The 12,467-nt window shown below is 43.0% G+C and overlaps 1 protein-coding gene across 6 annotated transcripts in view; it reads left to right on the forward strand.

Moving 5' to 3' along the window:
• LOC147881959 (DNA polymerase delta catalytic subunit-like) overlaps positions 1 to 12,467 on the forward strand; it is a 162,150-nt gene that overhangs the window by 22,592 nt on the left and 127,091 nt on the right. For all 6 annotated transcript variants that reach the window (XM_087402018.1, XM_087402020.1, XM_087402022.1 and 3 more), the window contains 4 exons: positions 2,924 to 3,100; positions 3,935 to 4,048; positions 6,785 to 6,901; positions 10,147 to 10,207. In XM_087402018.1, the coding sequence (XP_087258144.1) occupies positions 2,924 to 3,100; positions 3,935 to 4,048; positions 6,785 to 6,901; positions 10,147 to 10,207 (469 nt within the window). The remainder of the gene's footprint in view (positions 1 to 2,923; positions 3,101 to 3,934; positions 4,049 to 6,784; positions 6,902 to 10,146; positions 10,208 to 12,467) is intronic.

The following is a 12,467-nucleotide window of genomic DNA, read 5'->3' on the forward strand; positions in this document are numbered from 1 at the left end:
GGGGCAATAGGAAGGAAAGGGTGCATTAAGGTGCATCGAATGGTAGATGCATGCGTCATGGAATAAGGGTAGGTGTAAATGGAAAGATGGAACTTGAGTGATCTCAAGGGACATTAATGAAAGGGTATCACCCTTTCATTGTGAATCTCACGTAGCATTCTCTATTCACCTTGCATTCATCCGCCATCTCTCTCCAACCTTGCATGTAGGTCGAAAGAGAAACAAGTACTCTCACAAGGGCACTCTTCCCCCATTGGAGGGCCAATTGGCATTCAAATTCTGCATGCATTGCATACATTTGCATTCTCGAGAAGTCCAGATCTTCACAGGAGCTTGGCCAAACTCTCTTTAGTAGGGTGAGTCCTTGTGGGCAACCAGGTCCTCTTGACCATGGCCCGATACATAGCCTCTTGCTAGTGCTTCCACAGGGGTTGTATGGGGCAGCTCAGGCGCTTGGTGCACAACTTCTTGTGGGCAGGATCTGAATATACCCGAAACACTAGAGCTAGGGTGGTTGATCCTACCCTAGGCGGGCTGGGGACTCGACATCATCGATCCAGAGATGTTGAGAAGGGCCTTGCTGGGCAAGGTTGTAGTGTGAGGTCTCACCCCAAGATTGGAGCCGTGAAAGCTCTTGCTCCAACGCGGGCTTCTCAAGAACATCCCTCGCCACACAAGAGGGCAGTGGTAGTAGTCCCATTGGTGGGTCTTCTCAAAGGCCCCCCTCACCGAGAAGGGGTCGTTGTTGATGAGGAACTTACCTAGGGTTTGGCAGTGCTTTTCTAGGGGACTCATCAGCCCAGCCCATGATGTCACGAGGAGTTTGAGTGCCAGCTCCTTCTTTGGCATTTGGAGGTCCGAGATCAAGAGGGTCGCATGCTAGGGCAGCAGACGCATATTGTGCATTGGGACAGTGGCCCGCCGGCTGTTTCTTTGGAGCATGGAGTCGGCTCCCTAAGAGAGGGGGCCACATGTGACTCGCGGGATCCCTCTCTCTCACCTCCAAGGGGGGGGTATGAAGATGTTGGAGATAGATGCCACCATTCTCTAGTCTTGGAGGGCTGGCCTTTACAGAGCCTCAGCTCCACCAAACTGGTATGGGCAGTTTTCGAGGACAGGGGTGCTCTAAGGATTCTGTATTTGCACCGAGCCCTTGGGACCTTCTACCACATGCATAATAGAGTGGGGCCAGTGCAGAGTCAGAGGGAGGCCTAGAATCGGACTGGGCCTTGGAGATGCTGTTAAGTGGCATTGGGTGGGTCGTCTTGGTAAGAGCTGGTCCATTGACCCAGTACCAGTCACTTTGGGACAGTTCTGGTCGCAATGAAAGCTTTGGTTGTGGGAGGGCCTCCTCCTCCGAGAGGTGGATTGGGATCCGGGCAAACCCACTATTAAAGTTGTTACCTTTTTCTGTGCTCTCTGTAGTAGAAGGAAATTTGAGGTCAATTAAGTTGCAAACCAGCCTTCTTGAGCAAGGTTCCAATTTATAACATATTTTCCTCGTCTGCACTCCAATACTCAAACCATTTAAACCAATGCGATCATTCTGCATTGCTCTATTCTCATGCAGCAAAATCATCACCTTCTCTTTGGAGATCATTGCACAAACAGGTCTCGGCTATCCAGATTAGATTTTACCATGACATGCTTTTGAGTCGAGGTCTTGGATTTACTACACAATTGTGATACTTCAATACTTGGCAAACAGTTTCACAAAGAAATTATGGTCTTGTAACTTTTTGTCCAAGAAAAAGGTTCGGCATAAGAGTTGTAATTGGTGGCTATCCGAATCCCATTGTCTTTGTTTCAGGTTTTTGTTAGGAAGGATTAGTCTTTTTTCCTAAGTGAGGTTACTTTGTATCTTCCATTTTATATCAGATCCCCACAGGGCAGGGACCCCGTCTTGTCCCCTCTATTTCGTGCAGTGTGTTAAGTAACAGGAGGTTTTACAGAAGTATACATGGACCCAGTTGATTCCAGCAGAGTCAGTGGCCACACAAGATATATTTATCCTTTTGGTTGCTATGGTGTTTGGGGATCTTGCAAGCTGTTACAGACACCTAGCTGGTAATAAGAATTTTTGGCATTATTTTGGATGCCAAGGTTGGATTTTACTTTGAGGACCTTCACATAGTCATTTTTAATATGATGTTCAACAATTTGTGTAGGAGAGGAGTTCCCGTGTTAATTTATGAAGCCATAGACCAAGCTTTTATAAAGAGCAAGCCAGTTTACATTCCTTGATGTTGGATGCTTTCGTATTACAAATGGTGCTCACTTGCCTCAGTTTGAAGTTTTGTAAGCTATTGCATGGTCTGAACCACTCTTAGGGGTGTTAGGCATGATACTTACAGGTCAGTGTTGAGCAGGCTTGAGCAAATCTACTTTTCTGTATGCATGGTGGGCTTTTGCATGCGGTGTCAAAAGTGATCCACACTCTTATGGGTGTTAGGCATGATACTTACAGGTCTGTTGTGTAGGCTTGAGCAAGAGGTTTGGTTTGGAAAGATCTACCTTTCCCTATGCATGGTAGGCTTTTGCATTCAGTGCCAAAAATATTTCCTCAAAGTTCATTGTATTTTTTGCTTAAAATGTTACATACAATACTTTATCTCTAACTTATTTTACTTTTAACATCTTAGATAAATGTCCCCTCCCACCAGAGAAGTTTCAGAACCCAATGAGTCAAAACAGCTATTGTTGCTTCCCTTCTTTAAACTGTGTTAAGTAGGACAGGAAAGCTTTGCTGCATGGACTCCCACATCCAGCGAGGTGGTTCAGATGCCTCTGGTTCTGTCTGTCTTGCAGAGTGTGTGTTTATTTGTACTCCAGTCAACATGTTTTTATATAGAAAAAACTGGATCAAACAGCAGATATGTATGATTGCCACTGCAACTGAAGGGTCTATCGGGTTGCTTTACAGGTAAAATCAGTTGTTTCATATGGTAAGAATTGGGTCAAACAACAACAACGTATGACTGCGACTTCAAATCAGGAAGTCTTCCGTGCTGCCATAGAAGGGAGAATTGTTATCGACGTGCTTCGTGTCATACTCGTAACTTACAATCTTTCTACGTTTACACTCGGAGAGTGCTCTCAGGTTGCTGTTGTATTCCTTTCTGCAGTTATACAAGTTAATTGATTATGCTAATGTTTTCTGTCACAGTAATTCATCTGTGTGAAGCTCTCCTTGGTGCTAAGTAGCAAAGTTGAGCTCATATCTCAGCTCCTTTCTGTTGTTTCAGTAATTCTTTGCCAGTAAAGTGGTATATTGTGTTGTTTTGTTGGAAGGAGATTCAGAATGAATTCCTTTCATATCTCATTGCTGATCTGTCAGGTTTTTTGTGACACATTTAACACTGCAAGGCCACGTTTTCATATTAGTAAAGTAATTGTTTTCAATAAGATGTGAGATTGGAGTGCATCTATTTACATTTCCCTTCCTATGGTGCAGATTTGTAGCATTCACTCCATGTGTACCACTTGTATGTGCTTTTACTTAAGTGTGTTTGAGATGGGCTTTACATCCGGATAGTCAAAGATGATTTTTCTCTCTGATCTTTGTGCGTTAGGTATATAAATTTGTTACCCACGGTATGTTCTTGAAAACTATGTGTCAATGTTTTACGATCCTGATATTGGAATGTTCTGCTGGTGGATGAGTCATCCCTGACCTCATTCCTTGTGTTTAAACAATTGTACATCTTGCAAAGTGCAAATGTTGTTGATATTTGAATGGCTATATGGGACCTACGCTTAATTCTTTTTCAGTAGCAATCAATTTGAAAGGAGCTTTGACATGGGTGCGTGCTCTTTTGTGCTCTGTCAGTATAGAAAATTTGATCCTGCGTGCTCGAGTGCCTACAATTCATGAAAATTTGTTTTTTCTGAATATAAATCCTTCTACCTAAAGTTTATAGTCTTTGTGACACAGGTATTTCTAGGGAAGACTAAAGAAGCTCTCAACTCTGCTACCATTGCAGAGCTCTGGCGCGGACAGCATGGTGGCATCCACCGGCTTATAACGTACTCTTTCAATGAAGCAGAGGTACAGATCTTTGTGAGAGATCCTTCTTATGAAGAAGGGGAAATATATAGCAAATCAATTCTCCTTTAGTTGCACAACCTCAGAGAACCCTTGCCATGTCAACCTAAGGAGGCATGGAGGGGAAAAAGTGGTTTTTTCTGGATTCGTAGATCTTGACATTAAAGGCAAAGCTACCCAAGGGGTTGACATCGAACGCCGTAGCGTGTGAATAACGAGGTACAAAATAGGGGGGCATCCCTTTGCACATAAAGATCTAGTAATGACTGCAGGAAGGAAAGCCTGTACTTCAGATTCTACTCATAGTTCCTCCTGTCAAAGAAACACGGTTGTATTAATACATACAAACGAAACACATGCAAAGACGGCAACAAAGTTTGTCATGTCAATTTTTTAATATGGGAGACCTTTGAATACATGCATGAAGTCCCTTCCATGCCATAACATGTGGGATAATGCTCCAAGTGTCACTCCCAAAATATAATGACAATATACCCCTATACATGTTTCCATGCCACTAAACAGTTCACTGTCCTTGTGAATATTAGACAAATGGATGGGGGTATCTTGCCTCCTCTATAAATAGATCCATGAAAGTCCTCGGAGATTCCTCCACTTCCAGATTAGCATCAAATTAAAGATACATGTCTTGAATAAAACTTCCTGCTGCATGCACCAAATATACGATGATCTTTGTTACTACAGGGTATGCAAATAACATCAGATGGGGGCAAAAAAGTTATGGAAGAGCTCAAAGCAGAAAACGCAGCTCTTGAGAAAGAAACGGAGACCATGCAGGCTACCATGAATGGTAAACATGCCGAGTTCGCGCTACAGCTCAACAAGGGAAAAGAAGCTTAACACCTGCAACAATTAATCAAAGCGCACATAGCCATGGCACCCATTAATCGTTAGCGCTTTTGCATGCAAATTAATTCTAGACTAATCGTAGTCTTTGGGCATCCCCACCAAGCAAACATGTGCACATAAACATGAAAGAATTTCTTTAGTCGACCGAGGTCAACAATCCTCTTTGGTCATAATTAAGGGGGTTGACCATCAGTCGAAGCACCTTAATTATGGCCAAGTCTCTCCAACCGAGGTTGGCACATCTTGGTTAACCGAAGTTAACCCTCTTGGCGTAAGACCAAAGTGAACACTTTCTGACTGAAGTCAGCGCTTTGGTTCTTTGGTTAACTGTGGTTAACCATCTTGGCCGAAGCCAAATCTTCCTAATTGGGGTTAGGCTTACTTAACCGAGGTTAAGTATCTTTGACCAAAGTCAATACTTTGACCAAATAAATATAACTTTTTGAACATAATTAAATAAATGAAGAACTCATAAATTATGATCAAATAAATGGTAAACTAGAACTTTGACTTTGGAGTATTTACAGCTTGGTGACAACCTGTTTTATTTCAAGCCTTCCCGTATCAAACCTTTCTAGAAGTGGGAACTATGTTATCAATAAATTTCATATATCTAAATGGTTAACATTGATAATGACTCAAGGACCTTGGATCTTGAATATGAGAAGGTATTTTTTTCCTGAACAAAAATAAATCCTCATTTGTTAACAGACGAAATTACAAAGGAAAGGTACCTGCTAGTGTAGATTTCCTTTGGTGGAAGCTGTTTTTGAAGCCACTGCTAAGAAGTAATTGCATAGAAGGATCTTAAAGGTAAAAGAAATATAACTCTGGTGGCACTACTCTCGCTGTCCCTTTTTGTTGATGGAAATTGCTAACAATCCTACTAATTATAACCTTTGTGTTTATCTTTTTCCCTGAACTCCTTTTATGTTCATTTAGTTCAACATGACTTTGCTATTGCTAAGCTAATTATTGACCTTCAGATTCCTTGTTAATATTGCTATGTATATGCCTAGATTCTTCACCCCCCTTTCCTGGGTTTCCTTTCTAGCTAGAAAATCAATGGAAAAGACCTGTATGGTTAGTTTTAAAAAAAAGAGTTGTTATTTACTACTCACTAGAAAGAAGCCAGTTAGCTCAACTTAGAGCTCTGCGCTTGGTTTCCTCCAGGTCCTGTGTTCGAATCCCGTGGGCAGCTGGCCTTCCTTTTTGGCGATTTGGCCAACTTTGGCGGCTGGGCCAACTTCTTGGCGGTTCTGCTAAACTTAGCTGGGGCTAAGTTTAGTTAGTTACAACTAGCCAGTAAAGAGGTTTTGAAGAACAGGTTTCACAGGTGCCTTCCCCCTTTGGTACTGAGTTTCTGGAGCAGGTCTGGAGCATTCGTGGTGCTTCACGGTAGTTCAGCCACAGATTTGGGAAAGAGAGGACCTTCAGGGCTGTAGCTCTCGGGGAGAGATCCAGGCTCTTCTTTTCTCATACAAGGTCACTGACATCACTGATGACCTCAAAGCTCCACAATCATCTCCTCAATACTTCTAGTGCCTTTATATTTATATTCTAGTCTTATGGCTCAGCTTTTTCAAGGCACTTAAATATTGGATACCTAGATGATATTTGCATGTACTTTAGAGATCTACCAGGCTTGACTCGCTCACATATTGTAGACTCTTGATGTTGACTTTTCCCATGTTTGGGTTGAGGTGCTCTATAGATCCTAATTAAAGAGCTTTACATAGGACTGGGCTTTTACCGTCTTTTTTTGAGATGAAATGTATTTGAATTTGACCGAATACCAGAATGAGTATATATTCCAGTAGGATTAAAGAAATGCTAATGTCCTCTTATGTTCTGCTCACATTTGAACAGGTCACATGGGAACTAATGCAGAAGCTACAAACTATTTCAGAAACCATTGAAATGGCACGTGTAACTGGATTGTCTGTTTCTGATGCACTATACAAGGCTCAAATGGTGCGAGTCCAGGTGAGTATTCATGATCTTATTGATCATTGAGGAGTGGACATCCAAGTGACTTAATGTCTCTGTTTAGTTGAATGTAAAGGTGCCTTAATGTCTCCATCCACAGAGATGTTTGTGGTCACTCTCAGCTATACATCTATAAGGGTCCTTCATTTTTCAGTGGGAGATCATATGATATAGGAGTGCACCAAAAGAAGCCTAACATGGTTGACTGTTTCATTTCCCTATTATGTATAAGGCTTAGCTTGGCAAGCAACTTCTGTTCTTCCTGTTTGGATAACCTCTCTGGAATTTCCCTTCTTGTAGGTAATTGTGTATATCCTGTAAATCCTCCGGCCCTGATTCTTAAACCAAACAGTTATTCTCTTTGAGTTGATCCTCAAAACGGGGAAGATAACCTTGGAGCACTGCACCTGCAAGAGGTGGTATGCCTCATATTTAATTCACAATTCCATACTTTGAATATTCTAAAGAATATAGATTTGCATGGACTCTTTCATCGAAGAGGTTCTAGAGAGCTTTAAGGCCATATTTATACTCTATGTCATATTGTTAAGAGACTTATTCATCCCCCTTTTTTATACAAGACCTTAGAAAAAATGTTAGAATAGACAGTAGGATCTCACGTTCAAGAAAAGTCTCTTAGACATAAGGTAAGTGCCTACTTATCTCATACAAGAGAGTTTATACTTGCCAGGCTTGAGAAGCTAGTTCAAAAAATCAGGGTGGATAGAAGACACTAGACACTGGTTTTTGAATCAAGAAGCAAAGCCTCTTTTGAAGACATCATCTTCGGATGGTGATGTTGTAAAGGCATGCTTGTAGTGCAAGTTCTTCGAGTCGTGGAGCATATATACCCGCCCTATTAACGGCAACTCCTTTACTGAATGTGGGCTCCGAACACAACCATACCCAAGAAGAACAGACTTTGCTCTATCAGGGTCAAGTGTTCGGCAAGGTCGATTGGAGAAGGGAGACTCCTCTCCCATAGATGGTAACCTCATGGATATGGTCATAGTCTAGTGCCAAGCTTTTGGATGGACTACTTCTGCCAACGCGAAATGTTGTCTTAATTTTTGCCTAAGAAAATAAGTTTCGGTATTATGCTATGAGAATCAATAGAAGACTAGCTATTCACAAGGGCATTGACAAAAAAGAGAGAGAGATTGGCAGCTTTGTAGCTTGCTTCTTAGGGTTCTAGCTCATTGCCTAAGGTAACCCCAAAGCAAGTGCCAACATAGCGTGTGGAACCTACTGCTCAAGCTAGCCTCTCTCCTAATAGGGTCCAAGTGAAAACCATTTGTTGTGATTTGTCATGTAGGAGAGAAAAGGCCACCCTCCCACAACTAGAGTCTACCCCTTTGTGACCACTTTGATTCTCTGTCAACATTTATATCAAGAGAAGCTTCATATGTGATCTCTTAGTGGATGATGGAGAGTTGTAACTGTGAAGTTTGTGAGTGGGGAGAGACCACACAACGTTGGAGAAATCTTGAGAGGCTGAAATCAATTGCAACGGTGCCAATTTATTATTATTATTACTACACCATCCTCTTGGGGATCTTAGGCCATCCTCCTTTATTATCACACGAGTCTCTTGGGGACTTTAGACCATCCACCATCCTCTTGGGGACCTTAGACTCCTTTTTTGAAAGGGACTCAGATTCTTCATCGGAAATCATTTACAAGCCATGAGGACATTGTCCTATCCATCATGCCAACATTCCCCCCCCCCCCCCCTGCGTAATGCAAAAATTGTTGTAGGAGTCCTTTTTTGCCATTGTTGATTCTAGAGACTGCATTATCATCCATTATCAATCCCTCTCTGAAGTAACAAGTTATCCTGTATATCAGGGAGATGCTTACATTCTCCTTTGGGAGAGCCTTCATGAATATATCTGCTGGATTGTAGAACAATAGATCATGTAGACCTGCTGATTTTGCACCTTCTCACTGCGGATGAAGTGATATCTACGATCAATGTGCTAGTCCTAGAACGATCCACATGATTTTTTGACCAAATCAATGCATGATTGACCTTGATATTCATTCTCTTAATTGTGTGGGAAAAGAGAGATTTCTGCAGGTGGTTTAAAAAAGGATGGAAAGAGGAAAAAGGGGTGGTTTTCTCAGAGTCTGGAAGGATTGTCCTTTCTTCTCCGACTCTCCTTCAGGGATGAGGTGGCATTTTCAGCCGCCACCTGGGATTTTTGTTTGCTCATTCTGAGCTGTTTTTCCTCATGCGTGACATGATGTACTCCCGCACTTGAGCTTGCTCTGCGGTTTTTATTCATACTTAATGAAGTACTTTTCTTGCAAAAAAAAAAGAAAAAGGGGTGGGGGGGAGAGGAGTAATTGAAGGGGAAAAGGGAAGGGGAGTCCCTTGCTGCCTCTTGGCAGTGAGGCTACTTTGAAGAGGGGCTCTCCAAGAGAAGAGAGGGGGCAGGCAAGGGGTGTTAGGGAGGCTCAAGGCCCAAGAAAAAAAAGGGGTAACTTACCAGCCCCAGAGCAGCACGTGAGCCAAAGGTGAGGTCCTTAATGCAGCAAGAAGCTGCGAGTAGGTGGAAGGGAGAAAATGAAGGGTTGGGCTCCTAGGGGAAGAATAAATCCCCTTACTTGGATATGGGGATGAGAGGAAGGTCATAAGGAAATAGGGGGGTGAAGAAGTGGGGAGAAAGACCTGTGGGCAGTTTGCTTTAGCCCATGGGTGATGGCAAAAGGAAGGTGGGTAGGCAGGAGGAGAGGTAGAGCATGGGCATGAAGCTAGGTGCGGAAGGGGCAGAAGGCAAGGCTAGAAGGAATGGAGGCAGCGTGGAGGAGGAGCAGGGCATGGCAGGCTGAAAGGTGTCGAGCAGGGATGTTCTGGCAGGTATCTTCAATTGAATTGGTTGGAGTTACAATTTATTTCAACAAGGAGATCATATTCCAGCACACAAATTAAATTCTATCTGATTGTGGCCATCAAGTGACTAGAGTCTTCACTGTAGCGAATCTTCCCAGCATAAGTTTGGATTGGTTTATTCCTCCATCTGTTCGAAAGCTTTCTTCAACTCAATAAAATAATTCTTCTACAACAAAGGATGGATTCAACTTTGCTGTTTATTTGTATGGTGTTTGATGCCAAGTTGTTGCTTTTCGATCCTCAGAGCTAGAAGTTTGTTTCATTATGCACAGCTGCTGCAGATTAAAGAATGTTGTGCTATTTAAAGGATCCAGCATTTTTTGACCTTTATGGGTTCCCATTTCAGAGTCTCCTTTTGCGAAGTGCACGTAAAGAAGGATGGTTACTTGGTGGGCCAACTATAAACGGTGCGTGAATGTATCCTAGACATCTCCTAATGTGTTTGGAAGTGCTTGATTGTACATTTGAACTTATTAAATTTATGTTTTATGGAAATTTGGCCATTGAATGCCTTGAAGTAACAAGTAGACAGGGAAACAATATTTAGCTGCTTTTGAGTACTTCAAGCATTTCATTGTACCAACATTATTGAAGCTTGCATGCTAAGTGGCTCATATTGTGCCAAGATGCCGCAGTGCTGCAGATTTGTGAAGCTATACAATGAAGAGAATTACTTACGCTTGAAAGTTTAAAGACCTGGATCATCTACGGTTTGAGGATTATGTTATTGCATAGGCTGGATGATGTGATCCGCTCTTTCCAAGGAGGGCATTCCACTATTGCATGGGGACCTCTCATAGAGGGGAAGCCACCCATCCCCATCATGGGATCCACTATCTAACACACATATCCACATCGCTCTATGATGTCCCGGCCCATTTACCCCATGATATGTTCTCCCTGCCCAGGCCTACTACATCCTATTTGTTTGCCACTGAGAATGTGTGGGCGATCGACTTCATAATAGGAGAGCCAGGACCACGAGGGGCTACGAATTGAGCACTATGCACATGGACAAGAGATCTTGTCCCCGATCCTAGCGCAGATATCCAACCATGCTCTATGCCACGGTTTCCCCTTGCCTTGAGTACCGCCACCTTTATGGCGATACACAAAGCAAGAGATGCCATGGATACGGGCAACTACCACACTCATGTTTGGCCACACATTGGCCAAGATTTGGAGGTCAGTACTAGAGAGAGATCAACAACCACACAGAGGCACAATGGCAACAAGCTTTGGGACAGGCTAGATTCCGTATTGTCAAGGTCCTCAAAGATAGTGGAGAGGCGGATGGCATAGGATGGGGCTAGTGTTTAGTCAAAATGAATCTCCTGGAAAGTGGTGTTAAGTAGGGTGTGATGCTCGGTGGTGGTAGTGGGATGGATAAGCTAAAGAAAAGGTATGTATGATCAGGTCAAGTGAAAAGGCAAGATCTCATGAGATCCTCAACTATGCTGGTACCTCCTCCTTGCGGGAAACATGTGAGCTAACCGAAAGATGGCCATCTATGATAAGCTGAAGTATCATGCCCATATCAATGAAGGCATGCCCATATGGGGTGTCTCAGGATTGTCGATGTGCGGACACTCGGGAGATACCTGTGGACACTAGGGAGATACGTGCCTCATGCAAATCGATGTTGGGCAACATATCGAGTGATGCTGAAAATCAATGATTGGTACTTGGTGGTCAGCAGTCTTGGCATTGAGGTCTCAGAGAAGGAGGACTTCCCTGCAACTCGAAAAGTCCATGATATCCTAGTATATGACATATAAGAGATCTCTCCCTTCTCCTGAAGCTCCCTGGAAACATGTGAGGTTGGTGGAGGAAAGTAGCAGACTACGACGAAAGTATCTTTCGATGATGTGCTCTTGATCCAAATCTTGATGAATTGGATGTTGTGGCGTTGCTCCACAATGATGAGACACGATTTGTACAAAACTACAACCCATCCAGATTCGTGAACCAACTTCGGCAGAAGCACCTCTTGAGCAAGATGTATTCTTGATTTGATACATACAGATGTATGGGGTTATGCCCAGACCTGCAGCATCAATGGTTCACTTTACTACTTGACTTTCATCGACGACTACAGCAGATATTGTTGGGTCTACTTTCTGAAAGAGAAATCTGAAGTCTTTTCCAGATTTCAAGAATTCAAAGCCATGGTAGTAAACCAATCAGACAGGCAGAAAGATCAAAGTCATGAGATCAGATAGAGGAGGTGAATACATGTCTTCAACATTCATGAACTTTTGCAGAAGTCACGGCATTCGAAGGTAATTTACTTGTACAGATACTCCTCAGCAGAATGCAAGAACTGAATGTTGTCGCCGAAAACGTGCCTGTCCCAGTGCTCACTGCCCATGTGCCTCGGTATAGGAATCGATCTCTGGCTCTAATACTGATCCATTTATCTTGGCTAGTGTATGGCCTATCATGAGTGTGCGATACTTCTCTGTATGCATAGGGTATTCTGCTTTGTGTATCAACACAATGATAGTGGTGCTCCAAGTAGAAGGGAATCCATGGCATATCGCATGATTAAACATATGTGCTAGGATCGGAGCCAGGATCTCATGCCCAGGTGCAAAGTATTCCGTCATCAACCCCTCATGTGCCGGCGCAATGCAGCCCGTACATTCTGTGCAGTGAACAAAGGAG

The sequence above is a fragment of the Dipteris shenzhenensis genome, chromosome 30 (assembly GCF_047967505.1).
Source record: "Dipteris shenzhenensis isolate YYH24624 ecotype China chromosome 30, Dip_SZ_1.0, whole genome shotgun sequence".
Classification (NCBI taxonomy): Eukaryota; Viridiplantae; Streptophyta; class Polypodiopsida; order Gleicheniales; family Dipteridaceae; genus Dipteris; species Dipteris shenzhenensis.